This window comes from Mesoplodon densirostris, chromosome 1 (assembly GCF_025265405.1).
Source record: "Mesoplodon densirostris isolate mMesDen1 chromosome 1, mMesDen1 primary haplotype, whole genome shotgun sequence".
In the NCBI taxonomy this organism is placed as follows: Eukaryota; Metazoa; Chordata; class Mammalia; order Artiodactyla; family Ziphiidae; genus Mesoplodon; species Mesoplodon densirostris.
Window position 1 is genome coordinate 147,173,166 of NC_082661.1, and position 19,392 is coordinate 147,192,557.

The 19,392-nt window shown below is 41.0% G+C and overlaps 1 protein-coding gene across 6 annotated transcripts in view; it reads right to left on the reverse strand.

Moving 5' to 3' along the window:
- Positions 1 to 816: 816 nt before the first annotated feature.
- The window catches only part of DCUN1D4 (defective in cullin neddylation 1 domain containing 4), a 70,541-nt gene continuing 51,965 nt past the window's right edge, over positions 817 to 19,392 (reverse strand). For 5 of the 6 annotated variants that reach the window (XM_060110100.1, XM_060110057.1, XM_060110073.1 and 2 more), the window contains 4 exons: positions 18,781 to 18,889; positions 6,747 to 6,851; positions 4,470 to 4,572; positions 817 to 4,361 (listed from right to left, as the gene is read on the reverse strand). In XM_060110100.1, the coding sequence (XP_059966083.1) occupies positions 4,306 to 4,361; positions 4,470 to 4,572; positions 6,747 to 6,851; positions 18,781 to 18,889 (373 nt within the window). In that variant the 3' untranslated portion in view covers positions 817 to 4,305. The remainder of the gene's footprint in view (positions 4,362 to 4,469; positions 4,573 to 6,746; positions 6,852 to 18,780; positions 18,890 to 19,392) is intronic. The other variant, XM_060110092.1, reaches the window with a different exon arrangement.

Genomic DNA, 19,392 nt, shown 5'->3' on the forward strand with positions numbered 1-19,392 from the left:
TGAGGACTGTTTGTACTGTCTTATTAAAATACTGTATGGGCTTCCCTGGTGGCGCAGTGGTTGAGAGTCTGCCTGCCGATGCAGGGGACGCAGGTTTGTGCCCCGGTCCGGGAAGATCCCACATGCCGCGGAGCGGCTGGGCCTGTGAGCCATGGCCGCTGAGCCTGCGTGTCTGGAGCCTGTACTCCGCAACGGGAGAGGCCACAACAGTGAGAGGTCCGTGTACTGCAAATAAATAAATAAAATAAAATAAAATAAAATACTGTATCTGGAACTATTCTAGGTTAAAGGAAACTGAAGATGCATGACAACTAAATGCATTGCTTATCCCTGGATTAAAAATAATTCTCAAGGCCATTCTTGGTACCAAGGGGGAGGTTTTCATCTGGACTGTATATTAGGTAATAGTATTGTATCAATGTTATGTTTCTTGAGTGTGAGCAGTGTATTGTGGTTATAAGAATGTCCTTGTTTCAAAATATGGAGTGTCATAATGTAACTTACTTTAGGATAGTTCAGAAAAAATTCCATCTCTGTATCTATAGGGAGAAGTACACACACACACACACACACACACAAACACACACACTCAGAGTGGCACAGAGAATGTGGCAAAATGTGAACAACGGAAAACGTAGGTGATAGGTATATGAGTGTTCATTATGTTATTCTTGCGTTTATTCCGTAGCTTTGAAATTTTTCCATATAAAAAGTTGGGGAAGAGCAAAAAAGATTAAAAAATGAAATACTTTGAAACTACCTTAAGTGATTTTTAAAGAAAAAGTCAGAGAAGAGAAGCAAGAATTGACACATCAGTTCTGAAACCAAACACAAATACTTTTTATTTATGGGGTATTGTTTTACATCAATTCCATTAAAACCTAAAACCAGTTTGCTGTACTCAAGTTAGATGGCATAACAGTATTTCAGTTAAGCTGGGAGTCACAGGACTTGCACACGTTTATGAAGGTAATGCAAATACTGACGACACGAAGCATTCACAGTTACAGGTTAGCTGCTGTTCACTAACAGTAACCCCCAAGAGAAATGACTTCATGAAAAAAAGCAACCCACGTTTTGGTCTCATTTACAGACACCCAACCTTTCAGTTGGTCAATGAATTCTACACATTTATTATACAACGTATGAAAGAATAAAAGATAAGGCGTACAGAGGTATTTTAGCAGTTGTAAGAATAAAAACCAAGGGCACAAACTAACTTTTAAAGCTTTCTGTATAAACTTCAAAAGCACTGTTAAGATGGAGACTGAGAGGCAACAGAAGTTTGTTGTTAATCCAGAATCTAGAGGTCTGTCTAGTCAGATTTATAAAAACTTAATTCAGAGGTCATGCTTCAAATAAGCTGCATGTAATGTTATAGAAAGTGTTTATGGCAAATCAAATAAGGAAATTTCCAACGTACCACAGCAGTAAACATCTAAAAGTTGCATTCTATTATGACAGAGTATTGCAACGTGGAGTTCAAAACATGATGGAAAGAGAAAGTGGGGAGACGTAGGTGAGAAAGAAAAACCAGAAAAAGGCACCCTCATTCACTTGGCATTCACCCATAAACAAGTGCTTATGTAACTGAGGGACATTTTTAAGAAAAAGTATCTTATTACCCTGGCCCCTCTTCTTCCCCTTAAAAATAACTGCACAGAATCAAGAAAACCAAGGGCAAGCACTCTGCAGTCACAATGATTTATTTTTCAAGGGAGTTCAAAGATTACTTGGACTTCTCTAAATACGCAAGATTATCCCTTTGGAATACTTATTTCCATATTAGGTACATCATGAAATAGTTTTCACTTGGCTTTTCCAAAACCCCTATCATCAAAATGTCCATTGTGGTTAAAATGTAACATCTTCCCTGTAACAACCCTTTTATTTTAGGATTAACTGTGCTTTAGTGTTTAAAAAATTCTCCAGTTTCTAACAATACCTTTTAAACCAATTTCATCTATGATTTATATTTGCTTTAAACAAAACTAGAGTTGATCAAATTTAAGAACTGCTGCCTTTAAAGTGTAATTTGTTAACTTTATGGGATCCTTTTGAAAATGACTCAAGTTTTCAACAGATTGGAACCTGCCTATGGCCAATCGCCACTGGAGTAGCAGGCGCCCGTCAGAACGGAAGCCCTTTCAACGCGTTGGTCTCAGGAGCAGTGCTTGCTCAACATCTTCTATCCTTTGCAGATAGGAATTTGTGCAAACTGGTGCAAACTGGTATGAATGTGTAAGGTAGAAGGGAGTCTACAACTTCTCAACAAGGAATGGTTAAGTATGCTTAATCACTACAGAGTTTTTCCAACTTCTGGTTTATTTCACAGCAAACCAAACCTTTCTATTCAGTAGAAAAAGGAAGTAATTTCATTCTACCATATGATTTTGTATATGCACACACACTGTATATACATACAAAATTCCTGTCTTTGGTGGTTCAGTTAGGGAAAAAAATAATATATGAAAATCTGAACACTGTTGGCAAAGAAACTGTGAAATCATGGTCAAGAGTAGCACTGTCTGTGTGCTTTACTCATTTAATGCCATTTAGAGGTTCACATTTGACCCAAAAGGTTTTGGGGCCAGATTTTGAAATAATCGGAACCTCTTCCAACCGCTGCATGTTCAATCATGGAGTTTGCTCACAACTAGGCATTCACTTGTTTAAATGCACCATTAGCTTTCACTTGGTTTAAGTCATTAGACTTTTGTGTTTTCACAAAACTTTAGGGACTAAATTAGTCATTCAATAGCACCAGATAGTTGAGGGAGAAACATGTTATTTATACATTTCCTTGAGAAGGGTCAGACAAGGGGAAAAAAAAAAAAGAAGACATAAAATACAAACCTAAAACTACCGTCCTGTTTACTCTTGTTTCCTCATCCACATAAATAATGGCTATCACCTCTCTGTACACATTACTCAGGTAATGATGAGCAGCCCCTCCAGGAAAGGTCCTACCGTGTAATAGAGATTTTAGCTCAATGCTGGTGGTGTTGTGTCCACTGCCTGCAATGGACATTCTGCCAGTAAAAGCCTAGCGTGAAAGAAACAAAAATGGAAAACAAAACAAAACACCTCTCACTTATAGTATAGTTCTTTCCGCCTCAAAACTAGAGAATTAAACACCATGAAAGCTTAACTAAAAATTCAAGCCACAACTAAAAGTGCTCTGCAGTTATAAATTGCCAGCAAACGATTAGGTTTTCATGGAGGTGGCAAAATAAATTTTACTTAGAATGGCATAGAAAGCATCAGCAGACCAAACACTGACTAGAAGAATGCAAAAGGAAAAAAAAAAAAAAAAAAAACACTAAAAAAGTTTACAAAAGTTTTAAACCAATGAAAAAAAAAAGATGCAATTTTAATTTGTTCATCTGTACCTATAGTCAAACCATGCTAGCTTTCACATTAGAAAATCAAAACCTATACCCTGCATGGTAGAAATGATTTGTGGCATAGTATGTGTCTGTATGTTCAATTATTCTAACTTCCAGCATTTAAAAATACTAATTCTTTTTTTTTTTTTTTTTTTGTGGTTCGCGGGCCTCTCACTGCTGTGGCCTCTCCCGTAGTGGAGCACAGGCCCCGGACGCGCAGGCTCAGCAGCCATGGCTCACGGGCCTGGCCGCTCCACGGCATGTGGGATCTTCCCAGACCGGGGCACGAACCCGTATCCCCTGCATCGGCAGGCGGACTCTCAACCACTGCGCCACCAGGGAAGCCCTAAAAATACTAATTCTTAAGTAAACCAAATTATATTTGGCATATGCCTCTGAAAAGTTATGACTCCCACCTCCTTCCAAAGTTGGCCTCTTAAACAATAAGGTTAATTCTGGCAACTTTTGCATATGGTAACAGTTGTTCTGTCTTGTTTTCTGAAATGCTACATTTGAGACCAAATAAATGTATAATTGGTTCATCTGAAAAAAGGGACTAGAAATATGCCACAAAAATTATTTTACAATACATTTTTGCAGAAATAATCTCTAGGTGAAGCTTCTTCTTTTTATACACATATACAAAATTTAAACAGCAATATACACATAATCACAGTGAGGACGTTGGCAAATTCATCAATCTGTAGTGTAAATACAAACTGCAAAGCAGCCTTCCAAGAGAACAATGCTACACAGCAAGCAGAGCTGGCCCATTCAATAGCAAACACCAACACGTCCCTGCCAAAGGGAGACAGTGCAAGAAAAGCAGCATGCGCTTGGATACAAACAGCAATTTATGGCTAATGGTTGACATAACTGTGGTAACAGTGACTCTCTCGCTGCTATGCATAAAGTCCTAGGACATCTGTTTGTCTTTATACCATTCCACAAACTCGTCCAACAAAACTGGCCCTGAAGAGAGAGAGAGAACAACACGGCTATGAGGCTTCTCACAATGAGGCAGATGAGCAAATGTGCAGGGGCAGGGGGAGGGCGGGGGAACACCTGCCCGGTACTTACATGCTCCATCTTCATCGTAGTTGCTGAGGTCAAGGTTAATTGTTCTGCTAAACTCTAGCACATTGCACCACTGGTCTTTGTTAATAACTTTATATTTTGATTGCTGATGGAGGGAAAAGTAGTATGAATTACTGACACACACAATTAACAAATGAGATGGTTTCAATTGCTGTAACAATCAACTTAATAAAGTTCACGAAGGTTAACTCTTTCCATCTGAGGTACGTTAAGCACCAATCTAACCACTGGACCACCAGGGAAGTCAGCACTAATCTAGGAGAAGGGTGAGAGAGAGCAAGAGGGGGGCTTCAGATGGCAATTTTCATTATAAAAATATTATGGGGGCTCAACACAAAACAACAAATACATCAAAGAAACACAATTTTACATCCCCAGAAGTGAAGTTTCTGAACGGCAGAAACCCTTTTACGTAAAAGAGCGATAATTCCTATCCCACAGAGATGTGGCAAGGATTTAAAGAGATAACTTCTCTAATTCACGTAAAGTACTTTATTTAGTGCTTGGCACACAGTAAGTGCTAAATAAAGAGTTGCTCCCATTAACATCCCCTGACATGAACGGCATGCTCACTGTCAAGCTGTTAGCTTACAGCGCACGCAGTGGTGGGCTGACTCCACAAGACCTTGCTAAGTGCTGCAAGCGGTCTCAGGACCAGGCGGTCTAGCCACTGAAGAGTTACTGCTCTAATAATTCAGAACTTGAGTTTGATCATAAAAGAACTCAGAATAGCGATGAACTAGTTTTTCTCTTCCTCCCAGACAAGAAATACGCCACATGCATATTTTAAAATACAGTATTCCTGTACAAAGATTTAAAAATAAAACCCAGTCCAACAATGTTTAAAAATCCTCGCCACCAAAATCAGGAACACTGGAAAACAAGACAACTACTTAAAAGCAAAGAGAGCTGCACCAACAGTTTGGAGGATGCAAACACAAGAAAAGCTCAAATGAAAGGATTATTGTGCCCTTTTCAAAGAAAAATGCAAACTAATATAAGAGAGAGAACAAAGCACAGACCACAAATTTAACTTTCTAAGCAACTAAAAGCAAAACCCAGTCACCGAAACAGTTGATGGTGCTCCTGGAACTGTGCGAAGTCAACTTTGCTGGCGGCAAGGTCTTCAGCTACAGAACCCTTCACACCCGGGCTCAAATTCTGCCCAACTCTATGAGAATAGGAACCTGTTTCTACTCATTTTCCAAACAAAGCTAACACTTCTGAAGGTTGTCAGAGAAACTGGAACAGATCACCGGTAAATATGGGTTGTCACAAGTACAAGTAAACAAGTACTTCTTATATTAAAAACTAGTTTTTATACCTTTCTTCAGGAATCCCAGTTAATAATGCTAAAAGCAATTTTTAATAATAGTTCTCAAAGAATCCTATCAGTTGGAGGTTTTTCTGGACCATTACACCAAGTAAGTTGTAAGGAAGATCATTTCAAGAGTGAAGCTGGAGTCAGGGGAAGGCCCAGGATCTTCTCAAAGATGCAACACCCTAATCCTTTCAAGCAGAAAGCATTTTTTAAAGGGGCCTGGGACTAGAGGGCAAGAAGGATGCTCTATATGACATGACAACCCATGTAACTCAAACTTACATCTCAGATTCTTTCAGGTCCTGCAGAGTTATTACACTGCAACAAAGCCAGTTCTTAATAACCAACAGCTCAAAATTTCTATCACTAATACTTAAAGCAAACGAACGACAATGAGAGAGGAAAGTGCTGGATTACTTCTAACACAAATGTGAAGAAAATTTAAACTGCAGGAGATGCTGTCTGAAGGAGTTTGCCACTTAGATTGATCTAGGTCCCCAAGTTACTTGGAGATAAGCGTAGATAAGAATACATTACAAACTTAAGTTAGTGAGAAGGCAGGTAGCTGTCCTCTAACCTTTGCTTCATAAAAGTAGAACTTCACCTAAAGCCACAAAAGAAAGTAAATCTTGTTTTACTCTTTTTATAAAGAGCAGGAAATCTAAACAAAAAGCAGCTTTTAAAATGGGGACAAGAGAGGAAAGGACAGAGCCGCGCTGTCTCTGATGCATTTGCACTGGGGAGCGATGCGGCACATGCAATGCACACACAGGCACACTCAGAACGCAGGGAAGGGCTCACTGACAGCAATTACGTCACCACAGTTCCTACAGGCAGAAAAGTACAACAAACAGAAAATTACATAAAAGAGTTAAATCAAGTATACTTGGTTGTTCTAAGCAAGCAAACATACATTCCATAAAATAACGATTTAGTACCTCTAAGAATTGGTGAAAAACTGGAAAAAGGGGCCAGATTTTTCCTAATAACAGTCCCAACATGCACTTGGCAGTGTTTATGTCTAGGCTGCGCTGGTCCTTTTCCTGTTTAACAAACAAAAACAAGGATGAGCCAGGTGCCCCCAAATAATAAATCCCAATAATCCAAATTTCTGTTTTACTTCCAACAAAAAATTAGTAAACAGCTCGTGTATCATACACTATAAAACCCCACAATCCAGACTAAGGTGGGGGAGGGGAGGTAGTCAGGACACAGTGGGAAGAGTAAACGGTTTTGTACTATATAATTTTACTGTGAGAAAGAGTCATGCCAACGGAATGATCAATCCAATGCAAAATACATTAGTTACATGGTAACAATCTCTATGATTATTTCATGCGATAAATAAAAATCTGTAACTTGCTGTTTGACATTTATGATTATTATCAACATCATAATTACTGATCCCAAAGCCCATAACTTGACGAAATGGAGTTTAAAGGTTTCTAATTCCATGCTTAGGAATCAGGTTTCCTTGATAAAAATCATTTTTCCACCCCTTTTTATTTCTTTGGTAAATGTTTTTCTTATAACCTAAAAATGTTGTTAAATTGAGCTCATAATGAATGCTGGGGCTCTGGAGGGTCTTCCCAAATCAGAGGATGCATTCACTCCCCCACTCTGGGGGAAAGCAGTCTGTCTACCTGTTACAGTCCTTCTTACCTTGGAGTCGCTGGATGTGAAATCTCCTAGCAGAACACCCCTAACTAACAGCCAAGTGAAAGACAACATTGCATAAGGAATCCAGGAAAGACATTTACATAAACCTGAATATGGGCAGATTAAGCTCATTTTACTTATACTTGCAATTAAGAATCCTAATTTCTCACTGATCTTTCTTACAAATTTCCATTCGGGAACTACAGGTGGGCAGTTTCTATGCAAAAGGACAGAGAACGTGGGACCCTAGGTGGTAACTACATATATCCAGAGCTAGCCTCCTCGTATCATCTCAACTTCAAAGAAAGTTTGCAAAAGTACTTTTCTACAGAGGGAAAAGGAAAAGTGCCTGGCTATCCCACGTGGGGTGGAATCTAGATGTTCACCAAATTACGGGGTGATGCCGTGACCACCACTGTCAGCCACATATGCAGCTACACACACCTCCCCCAAAAATTGTTACCGCAAGGCTTCTAACAGTGAAGTGCTCTTTAGTATACAGAGAATTTCTGGCCGTGACACTGAATTTTAAAGTGATGGACTTAAACAATACAGCAAACGTAAGGGCCTAACTCAACAGCCAACAAAGTAGATGAAGATTCGGGAAGATGTGTGATGGGTCTGTCTTTTGGTCCTGGTTGTACAGCACAACGACCGTTCACCAACAGACCAGGCCAGATGGCTCCGAGTCACCCTTCCCTGTTCTGGCCACACAACTGAAGTCTGAGGATGGCGGGGGACCCCAACTCCACAGTTCAGTGCAAATAGGGGCCTCCTCTCTACAGCCTGCTCTGCTGTCCCCGGCCACGCATATCATCCTGCTCAGGGCTGCAGTACTCACTCCGTGGAGAGGATGAGGGCAGGAAAGGTGCCCTCGAGGGGGCCCACCTTCTGCCACCAAGCCTCACAGGTCTGTTGCACTGGACGGGCTCTTGCTTCTGCGGTGCCCTGTGCAAGGAAGTGGAAAGCGTCCTCTCACCGCGTCACATGGGTCTGGCAGCAACGGCACAGCCCGCTATGGAGCATCCACAAGGGAAACGAGGGAACTGTTGAAAACACACGCGGCACCACAGGACCGGGCCCCAGCTCACCTGCTGAACAACAGCTGGGCTGAGGGCATGGGCGCTCTGGAAGTGCTCTCCCTTCGAGGAGTTTGTAATCCTTCACTCAACCTAAAGTCCCTAGTCTTGCCCTGATAACATACTGTGCCTTCTTCCAACATCATCCATGTCCCCGTCACAATGGACATACACTAAGGTGACAAAAAAAAAAGATACAAAGGACCTGGACAGACTCTTTGAAACAGTGCAATCATCTGACAAACTGATGATCATGAAGGATTTCAATGCATGTGTTTGGCAGCGATGCCAAAACATGGATGAAAGGCATCAGACTCACAGGACTGGAAAGCTGAACAGCACTCACTTACTCCTGCTCTGCAAGGGTGCCAGCCAGCAGCTCGCAATCACTAACACCATCTTCTGCCTAGCAAATAAGAGAGAGATATTATGGATGCACTTGCGATCTGAACAGTGGCATCTCGCTGATAACCAACATTGCCTGTGGGTGGATGTGAGGCTACGTGCAAATGACCATGACTCGGAGCACTCCGAATTCCTGGGGACAGCACAGCTGAGAGACCCCAGAGCAAACAGCTACTAAACAGCAAAGTGGAGACATGCCCAGGGGGTGCTCTGACAATGATCCTAATGGCATTCTCAAAGGGCTTCCCAATTAAAAGTGAAATGAATCTCCCAGAATGCTATGAAGCAGCCATCAACATTACAAGTATTAAAAAAATCACCTTAACAAATTCAAGGAATACAGCAAAGACATCTAGAACCCCCTCGCAGGAAATTCAAATAGTACACTGTCAACACCAACGCTGTGACTCTGCTCGTGGAGCACCAGGGAGCAAGTGGCAGATTTCTGCATCTCAAGGTCAGAATTTAAGCAGAAAGGACCTTAAGACAGGCTGTCCAGGGTAAATAAGCATCCCCTGAAGGCCCACTGAGGTTAAGGGAGAAGTGAAACTTTTCTCCCTGCCCACCTCTTAACCCAACTTTCATTTTCTAAGATAACAAAATAAAAAGCAATTTTATTTTTCAAATAATAATAGGAACTGAACAGGTTCTATACACACACCAAAGACGTACTAACCCCCTACAATACACAACTAGATTCTGCCTTGTGGTCTTCCTTAAACACAGGTTTTAAAATTCAGTTACAGATGAGATCAGTCCTCTTATGTGCAGCTGCGAGACCAAAGGATCCTTCTCTGAATATTCTATGAAGTTATGTTTCGTATATGGAATGCACTACTCAAGCTAAAGACTACTAACACCTAATGTAGAGTAGAGAATAATGAAGTTTTACCAAGTTCTGATTTGACGTTCAAAAATGAAAACAAATATTGCCTTTGTTTATGTAAGACTGTTCCAACACAGGTCTCCCTGTAACATGTGAAAACTAAGCACTTTTTTTCTTAAATGGCACCAATGACACAAACTGAATCAAAGTAATTAAACAGTTAATTGTCAATATGCAAATATAAATATGATATTACAAAAATTAATCTTCAAACATCTAGGTATCCAGATACGCCGTATCACCGACCCTTGTGTCAAATGATCTACTTCCAGTTTTCACAAAGTTTTAATAGCTTAAAGGCTTGCACTTGAAAAGGGGAATGCTGAATTACTAAAATTATCAAGAAAAAATCTTCAACATTCAAAAAGAAATCCTTAAGATTTTCGAGAGAGACTAGATGAACTTGAGAAACAGTATATAAATGCCCATGAGCACAAACATTTTAAATGGTGACAACCAAGTCAGAAATCAGTACATGAAATCAAAAGGCCTTCACTGAAGACCTGTAATATATAGGTCATGGAGCTCTCATTTGAGACCACAGGATTACAAAATAGAGAAAATGCAGTCTTCCTTACCACAGTTCAACAAACATAAGGCAAAAATAGAGAGCGCTAAAGAACTCAAATCTTCAAGTGGTTGTTTACAAAGCTGAAAATACAGCAAATCAGTTTTTTGAATGAGAGTTGTTTTCTTTTTTTAATACACATTAGAAACAAGCAAAAAGGTCATAAAACCCATGAGTGCCCTCCCACTGGGAAAAGTGAAACTAAACCATGATGCTCTTAGAACTTACCCCAGCATAGTTTTCAAATAACAATGTTTGCAAGGCAATTACTTGATTAAGCTCAACTACTGACAATTCCTTTAAAACAGAAGAAAAAGAAAGATCTGCCAACAGGCGTAGCCTCTCCACAGTGTTTTGTTTGGCATAGATTCTATTACTGTATGCACTACTCTTGGAAGGTAAATTATTATTTGAAACCTAAGTAATGTCAGCGAAGAATAATTCAACAACTATTTCTAATTCTGTGGTTAACTTTTACTGAGAACTTAAACTGAGCCAGAAACTGTTTTAAGTGCCTCATACTTCAAACTCATTTAATACAACAACCGTATTTGGATAGGCATTGTTATAACCCCCAATTTATAAATAAGGAAACTGAGGCACAGGAATGAAATGACAATCGATAAGAGCTGGGGCTTGAACCAGGAGTCTGATTCCAAGCCTGAGCATTTCATCGTGTACCACCAATCCACCTCCCCGAGAAGGAAGGGGGGAAGACAGCTCTCAATGTTAAGAGACACACAGTCCAATTCGCTTCACAAACAACTGCTGAGCAAATCTGGGCAATAACCAAACAGTAATCTTAAAGGTAAAGCTGACAAGATGTCCAGGGTAACAGACCTCAGATTAGATGACCACATAGTCTTCCTACTTCTGTCCTCGCCCAGGCCCACCTTCTGTTTTCCTCATAATTTACAATGAAAGTACAAGGTAGAAGTAGAGAGGAGTACATACGTGTGTGTGTCTGGTGCGTTGGGGGTTGTGTGGAAAGGGAAATTAGACAAACACAACCGTTAAGAAGTAAGAAACTGACTCAGGTTAGAAGAGAAAAATGAATCAAATGGTCAGAGCAGACGTCAGATTAGAGCCAGGCAGAGTTCTCTGATAACAGGGGGTGTTGAACACAAGACCCAGCAAAATTTTCCTTCGCAAATTCTATGAGTAACATCCACAACCATTCCATTAAATGGAAGTGACGTAGACGTTAGCTTTCACCTGTGACCTCCTACACTTTCTTGAAACACCTCCTCAGAAACTAAATAAAAGCACTGGTAGCTGGAAAAGTGGGCGCCATCAAGGGACAGGCTGTGAGGACTGACTTGTAACAAGAGATTAACTGATCACCTCTCAGGAAGGGGGGATTCCCACTGGTACCTTCGGCCTCCACAAAACCCTCCATTACAACTTCTTCAAGCTTTACTGCAAGGAATGAAAAACAAGGACTTGCCCCTAGAGGAATCTCCCATTCTTCTCTTGCTCACTGCCCTTCCTCTCCTTCACCCTGAAGGCCTCCCTTCTCTCCATCCAGCGCTTCTCCACCTCAGTCACGTGGGAGGGCTCCACTCAGCTCCCATCTCCCCCACCCCACCTCCGAGCCCACTGAGGCCTTGCCTCAATCCTCCCCATCATTCTCGCCTTCCTACACCAAGGCTGTCGGATGCAGCACCGCTGGAAGATCTCCGATAGCGGCATCACCGTCAATTCGTGGTGTCCACTCTCAGCCAGATGCCAAGATGCTGCTGCTATCAGCACTTCACTCAGCCCAACATTCATCCTTCTCAGAACCCCAAGAGGCGACTCTCTGTGGCTTTCAGCACAGTACCCTGTCTCTGACCCAGAGAATGTAGAAAAAACAAATTTAACTCATATTTAGTAACTAGTCCCAGATCAATCCCAAAATCACTATATTTAGTCTTTTTATCTCATTCTATTTGTCCAATCTTATTCTCAGGTCCTTTTAAGGTCCTTTTAAAGGACTCAAGGCAAAAACGGCTGTTTTACTTAAGGAATCCATACAACCATATTTGTTTATACAATAAATAAAATCTACATTAGGGGGAAAACGCTAAGCATAAAAGTACTCAGACAAAATTCCACTTGTAGAAGGAACTGGCCATTTCCGCTCTTGAGTCTCTACCCCACCATCTTCCTGTAACAGGACACCACAGGACAGTGGACAGTTTGAGTCAGGAATGTGGTGTGGCTCCATGGAGAGGACACGGTCTGCACTCAGGGACAGAGCCCGGGCCCTCGTGTTGTCCCCACCTCTCTGGCCCTCAGCCTTGTCGTCTGCGTTGTGACAAGACTGGACCAAGTGTCCTCTTGTGGTTTCTTTCAACTTTCAAGTTTCACGATTCTCTGCCATCCCTAAGACTACACATAAGTTCAAGTCAAAGTAAAATTAGGAGAAAAATAATATAACTTTACAACCAAGTACTATTTTTAATTGCCTACAAGGTTCTAAGGTGAGGGGAAAACAATCACACTCAGGATTATAATTTTGGTGGAGAGATGTTAAAGGGGCATTTTATCACTTTCTGGTACTACAGTTTCTTTCCTGGTATATTAAAGGGTAATTCAGAATATTTAACATATGTCATTGCTATTTCCAATCGAGAATATTTAGGATATTAAAACTATAACAAAGTTCAGTTCTTACTAAAGGTTTAATTTTAAAAGGTCTGCTGTGTAATTATGCGTTATTACCGCTACAAGTCATTTTTCTAGTAGGAAAAGAAAAGGATTGGAGGGAAGAAGGGGGTGGTTGAATTCTGCTTCCAACCAAGACAGAGTTAGAGAAACCAGATTCCCACCCCCGTGCCCGTCAAACAACCAGAAAACTGAACAAAATACATGAGACAATGGCTCTCACGCACTGGTCAGTGTGCAGAACAGGAGTGTGACCCCTGAGAAAAAGGATAAGTCCCCAGTGACAGCAGCATACTGTGCAGGGGTGGCTCCCGGGCCACAGCACAGGAGGGGGACCCAGCCCCAGCCCAGTGGAACCCCAACCGACTGAGTTGGAAAGGACAGAGTTGGTGGAGTTCAAGGAGGCATATAATTGGTGGGGCAAAATACCAGCAATGGGGGAGCTGCACAGAGAGACCTGGAGACCCGCAGAATGTCTCCCCAGCCGCTGGCTGAGGACTTGTCTGTGCACATGTGAGAGGAAACCACCCGAGTCTGGGAAAGAATCACTGCAGAAGAGTACGCAGAAATTCCCAGAGCTCACATGGGGCTGGGAATAGTTTCTATTTCCACCAGCCACAGTGGAAAAAATCTCATAATACACAGGGCCTTGGATAGAATCCTCAGAAGGGTATTATTGTCTTACTAGTGGGGCTAAGTCATCCCTAGACTGAGGCTGCTCTGGACCAGTCCTTTCAAAGGATCAATCTGATTCCAAGTAACTTAACTATATACCAGAAAAAAATTAAAATCCAACATTATTTAAAGGAATACAACAAACCCCAGCAACCAACAACATAATACTCACAATACCCAGCCTCCAACAAAAAAGGAAAAAAAAACTACTAGGAATGCAAAGAAGCGGTAACATATTGCCCACAACCAAGATAAAAATTTTAACCAAGAGAAAGAGATATAGAAATGACAGATATGATGGAACCAGAAGACAATGCTATTAAAACACCTGTTATAAACACATTCTAGATGTTCAAGAAGGTAGAAGAAAATATTATCATGATTAGAGAAATGTATATAAAAAGACACAAATGGAATTTCTAGAGATGAAAAATATAGTATCTGAAATGAAAAGTATACTGGGGTTAGGATTAGCAGAACAAAAGATTAGTATTAGAAGATATAGTAATAAATATTAGCCAAAGGGAAAACAAAAAAATTGAACACAGTATCAGTAGCTTGCAGGACAATATCAAGCATCTAACATAGGTGTAACTGTAGTCCCAGAAGGAAGAGAGAGGGAGAACAGAAGAAATATTTGAAGAAATAACAGCTGAGAAATTTCCTGATTTAATATAAACTGTAAGTCCAAAGACCTAAAAAACTCAACAAACCTTAACCAGAATAAACATAAGGAAAATTATGCCAAGGCACGCCACAGTCAACTTGCTGAAAAGCAATGAAAAGAGAATAAAAGCAGTCAGAAAACAAAACAAGACAGTATGCTCAAAGGAATAATGAATGACACCAGACTTATCATTAGAAGCTCCACAAGACAGAAGACAATGGAGAACTATCATTAAAGTACTACAAGAATAAATGGTCCATCTAGAATCTTTTATCCAGAGAAGTACCTTCTAAATTGAAGGCAAAATAAAAGCTTAGAGATTCATCACCAGAAAATCTGTACTATGAGAAATGCTGTAGGAATTTTTTTAGGCAGAAGGTAAATGATACCAGATAGAAATCTGGATCCACACAAAAGGAAGAAAGAGCACACAAGTGGAGTATATTTGGGTAAATGTAAAAGATATTTTTGCCTATTTAAAGCAAAAATGATATTAATATATACTATGATCTGAATGTGTCTGGCCCCCCCGCCCAATTCGTATGTTGAAACCCTGATCGCCAAGATGATGGTAATAGGAGGTGGGGTCCTCAGCTGCAGAGAGCTCCCTCCTCCCTTCCACCATGTGAGCTTACGGCAGAAAGACACCTATCCTGCTGGCACTGTGATCATGGACTTTCCAGCCTCCTGAATTATGAGAAATAAATTTCCATTATTTATAAGCTACTGAGTCTCTCGTATTTTGTTACAGCAGCCTGAACAGACTAAAACAATAGACTGTGAGATGTATAATACATGTGTAAGTAAAATGTATGACACAGCAGCAAAAAGTATGGAAGGGCAAAATGAAAGTGCACTATTGTAAAGGCTCCTGCATTATACATGAAGTGGTATAATATTATCGGAAGATGGACTGTGAAAATTTAAAGATGTATACCGTAAAGCCTAGAGCAATCGCCAAAAAAAAAAATGAAACAGAGACACAGCTAATAAGACAATAGTGGAAAAGAATGATTAAAATGGAATCTAATAAAACCCTTCAATGCAAAAGAAGTCATGAAAAGAGGAAAAAAGGAACAAAAACAAATGGGACAAGGCTTCCCTGGTGGTGCAGTGGTTGGGAGTCCACCTGCCGATGCAGGGGACACGGGTTCGTGCCCCAGTCCGGGAAGATCTCACATGCTGCGAAGCGGCTAGGCCCGTGAGCCATGGCCGCTGAGCCTGCGCGTCCGGAGCCTATGCTCCTCAACAGGAGAGGCCACAACAGTGAGAGGCCCGTGTACCGCAAAAAAAAAAAAAAAAAAAAAAAAAAGTGGGACAAAAAGAAATGAATAGCAGTTTAGGAGATGTAAACTTAACCATATCAATAAATACATTAAATGTAAATGGTTTAAGCATCTCAAGACATATACTGTCAGACCCAACTATGCATATGCTATATATAAGAAACCCACTTTAAATATAAAGGCACAAATAGGTTTTTAAAGAGGATGGAAGAAGATATATCATACAGACTTTAATAAAAAAAAAGAGCAGAAATGGCTGTATTTGTATCAAAGTAGACTTCAGAACAAGGAATATTATCAGAGATAAAGAAAAACATTTCATAATGCTAGAGGGTCAATTCTTCAAGAGGACATAATAATACTAAGTCTATCTAAACCTAATGCCTGAGCTTCAAAATACATGAAACAAGAAATGATACAAATGACAGAAGTAATTATAGTCGGAGAGTCCAACATTCCTCCCTCAGTAAATGATAGAACAGTAGGCAGAAATCAATAAGGACACAGAAGACCTCAACAACACTATCAACCAACTTGACCTAACTGACATCTATAAAACATTTCACCAAACAGCAGCAAAATATTCATTCTTTTCAGGTACACATAAAACATTCATCACAGCAGACCATATTCTGGACCACAAATCAAGCCTCCCTGCATTTTAAGTGGACTGAAACTGTCCAGAGTATGTTCTCTGACCACAGCAGAATTAACCATAGAAAGATTACTTGGAAAGTCCTAATAGTTGGCAAATAACACAAGCAACACACTTCTAAATAACCAATGAGTCCAAAACCACCACAAGGGAAACTAGAAAATATTCTGAACTGAATGCAAATGTATACACAACACCTCGACACTTGTGGGATACAGCTAAAACCAAACAAAACAAAGGATTCAATAACAAACTCATCTTAGAGCATATTTTAGCTAAATTGAAATCTATTTGGTAATGATTAAATACGGGTGGTTGTTATTCATCATTACATAAAGGGGCTTAATTTGCTGATACTTACTGATACTCTCCTTAAACGGCAAAGATCTCTGTGGGCTGCTCCCAGGGATATGACGAAAGAAAACACGCACTCCCTTAACCTGTCAGAAAAAATGCGGGCCGGTACCCAAACTCCAAGGCGAAGCTAGAGGGATACGAGGGCCATGTAAGTGAGGGCACATGTTCTCTCCGGGGCAGGATGATTCTGTGTGACAGCGGAGGCATGTGGCTTGGGCCCAGAAGCCCGACGCTGCAGAGAGCAGTCGGGGGAGAGACATGGCTCCAAGCAGAGCCTGGCGGCACAAAAGGCAGAGAGCAGCGAGGCGGGGTCAGGCGGCAGGTTCAGCGAACTGCTCGTTCGACGTCAGCACGACACAGGCGTCTTTGTGGGAGAGGAAGCCTGGGACTGGACTACGAGGGCCTGGAGGAGCCGCAGACGCGACCTGGAGCCAGAACCTGAGTCTGAGTCCTGAACCTACTGCTGAGCAACGAGGCAGCCCTGCCCCAAGTTACCCGCTCCCCTGTGAAGGACGACAAACCAGCCCATCTCCCTCAGCTGCGGGGGGCGCAACCGTACCACCCACACGGTGGGTGAAGCACTACGTTCACGTGGAGGCGACGGGTGCAGTGGCTTGGTGAGCTGAAGGTGCCCGAGTGGCCCCAGGATGAAGGAAGATGGAGGACACCCTACCGGTGTGAGTGTGGGTGAGAAGGGAGAGAATGTGGACGCGAGGCCACGGCAGCAGTACAGGCGAGGAGCACGGCCTCAACCCCAAGGCTGTGGTGGAAGCACCGAGAAAGAGGCAACAGAAGGGGCCTCGGTGACCAGCCGAGAAGGGGATGGAAAGCCAGGGAGGAGGAAAATGGAACCCAGTTCTAAAGCAGTGGATATGTGGGAAAATTTGACCCTCAAACAAGGAAGTTAGAAAATATTTTCGTGAGAAGGCGAGGTGCTTCTAAACAAACTTTTGCCCATACAATAGGACACTGCCGACTTTGGAAGGAAAAAAATCTCATGAAACAAAACATTTAATCCTAAAAACTATGCATCTATTCTAAAAGCATCTGGCAAACAAATTCTATATACAATTACACAAACGCTGTTTAGTAAAACACTGCAACTGAATTTCACCATGTTACTTCTAACATCTATAAATTTTCATGCATGTCCTGATTTTACTTGAAGGTTGCAAAAATTCACAAGTGAGGACATCACAGCAAACTACTAATGTGTTATTATAGATGCACCGGAACTCATCAGCAAGTGAACCTTTGGCTGAGCTAACAGAGCCAAAGCGAAGAAAAAGTGAAAAGATCAACACGGAGGTAAGAAAAAAGTATTATTTGTCACTGAGTTCTATGCTTAAAAAAAAAAAAAGATTAAAAAGAAATCATCAATCAAGAAAGCCTAGTCACCTGAACCCACCAAACACACAAACATAACAGAAACCACCATTCTGCAATAAAGTGTAATTGTACATATGGGCCGTGGACAGTGAATGAACACAATGCCAACTTATACCTCAGAATTCGCTACCTACGGTGACCAGGCTGAAAAATACAGCTTTATGTCACTCCAGTAGAACCACCTATTCACCTACTTGGACTGGCTCACTACGTGACAAACAAGATGATCACTTTTCAAAATGATGACTAGAAACTATGTTTGAATAACGTCCACTGAAATTAGCTTATGTTTGAAATTCAAACGATTTTCAGATACGATATAGCACCCAAAATGAAACTGGCTTTGATCTAACTTATTCCAGTAAACTCAATGGGTGAAGCTTTGCCGTTTCGTGAGAAGGAAAAGATTTGTCAAGCTTACCTAAGAGACATTTAGAACAGTGTCTATTACATGCCCATTTACAAGTTACTTCTAAGCCAATCTCAAGAGCTATTAATAGGCTGTCACTAGAGCTTTTTGCTGACATACTACATTCTTGCCCAGAATCAGTTAGTGTAGAAAGGGTGCACATAGAGAGAAATTCTAACTAGCATCCTGGGAGTAGCTTATTCAACTTCCTTGCTGTAGTATGTAAAACAAACCTCAAAAGGGGAGGGAGAGAGAAGGAAACATCTGGATAGGCTCCAGAGAACTCACCCGTGCAAAGTCAAATGCATATCTGTAAATAAGTTTAAAGTTTGTAGAATCATTTAATAATGATCTTAAGTAATCCAAAGTATTTCTGAGTTTTTCTGTTGTATCACATCTAGAAAAACAGAATAAAGGCAAATTATAACCCGAGGTTTTTTTTTAACGTGGGGCAGTAATATAAAACACAATACCAAAAGACAATAAAAACCCTGGAGTTGGAACATGCCCACGATGAGCTATTTTCTTCCTACACTTTTTATTTTAAGAAATTTCAAATGTATAGAAAAGCTGAAGGTCTAGTAAATACACACCCATACACCCATCCCCTGGGTTCACCAGGAGCACTGTCACATTTGTGCTCGCTCTCTCACATACATGCACTGTTTTCTGTACCATTTGAAAGTAAGTTGCCAACATAATGCCACTTTACTCCTAAACACTTCAATGCCATCATCACTCTTAATATCCTAGAAATGTTCACTTTCTGAGCTAATATATGACCCATGCGCAAATTTCCCAATTCTCCCCCAGCTGTTTCTTTTCATCCGGGATCCAATCAAGGCTCATGCACTGCTTTCAGGTATCTATCTCCTTAGCATCTAGAAGGTGTCCTGCCTT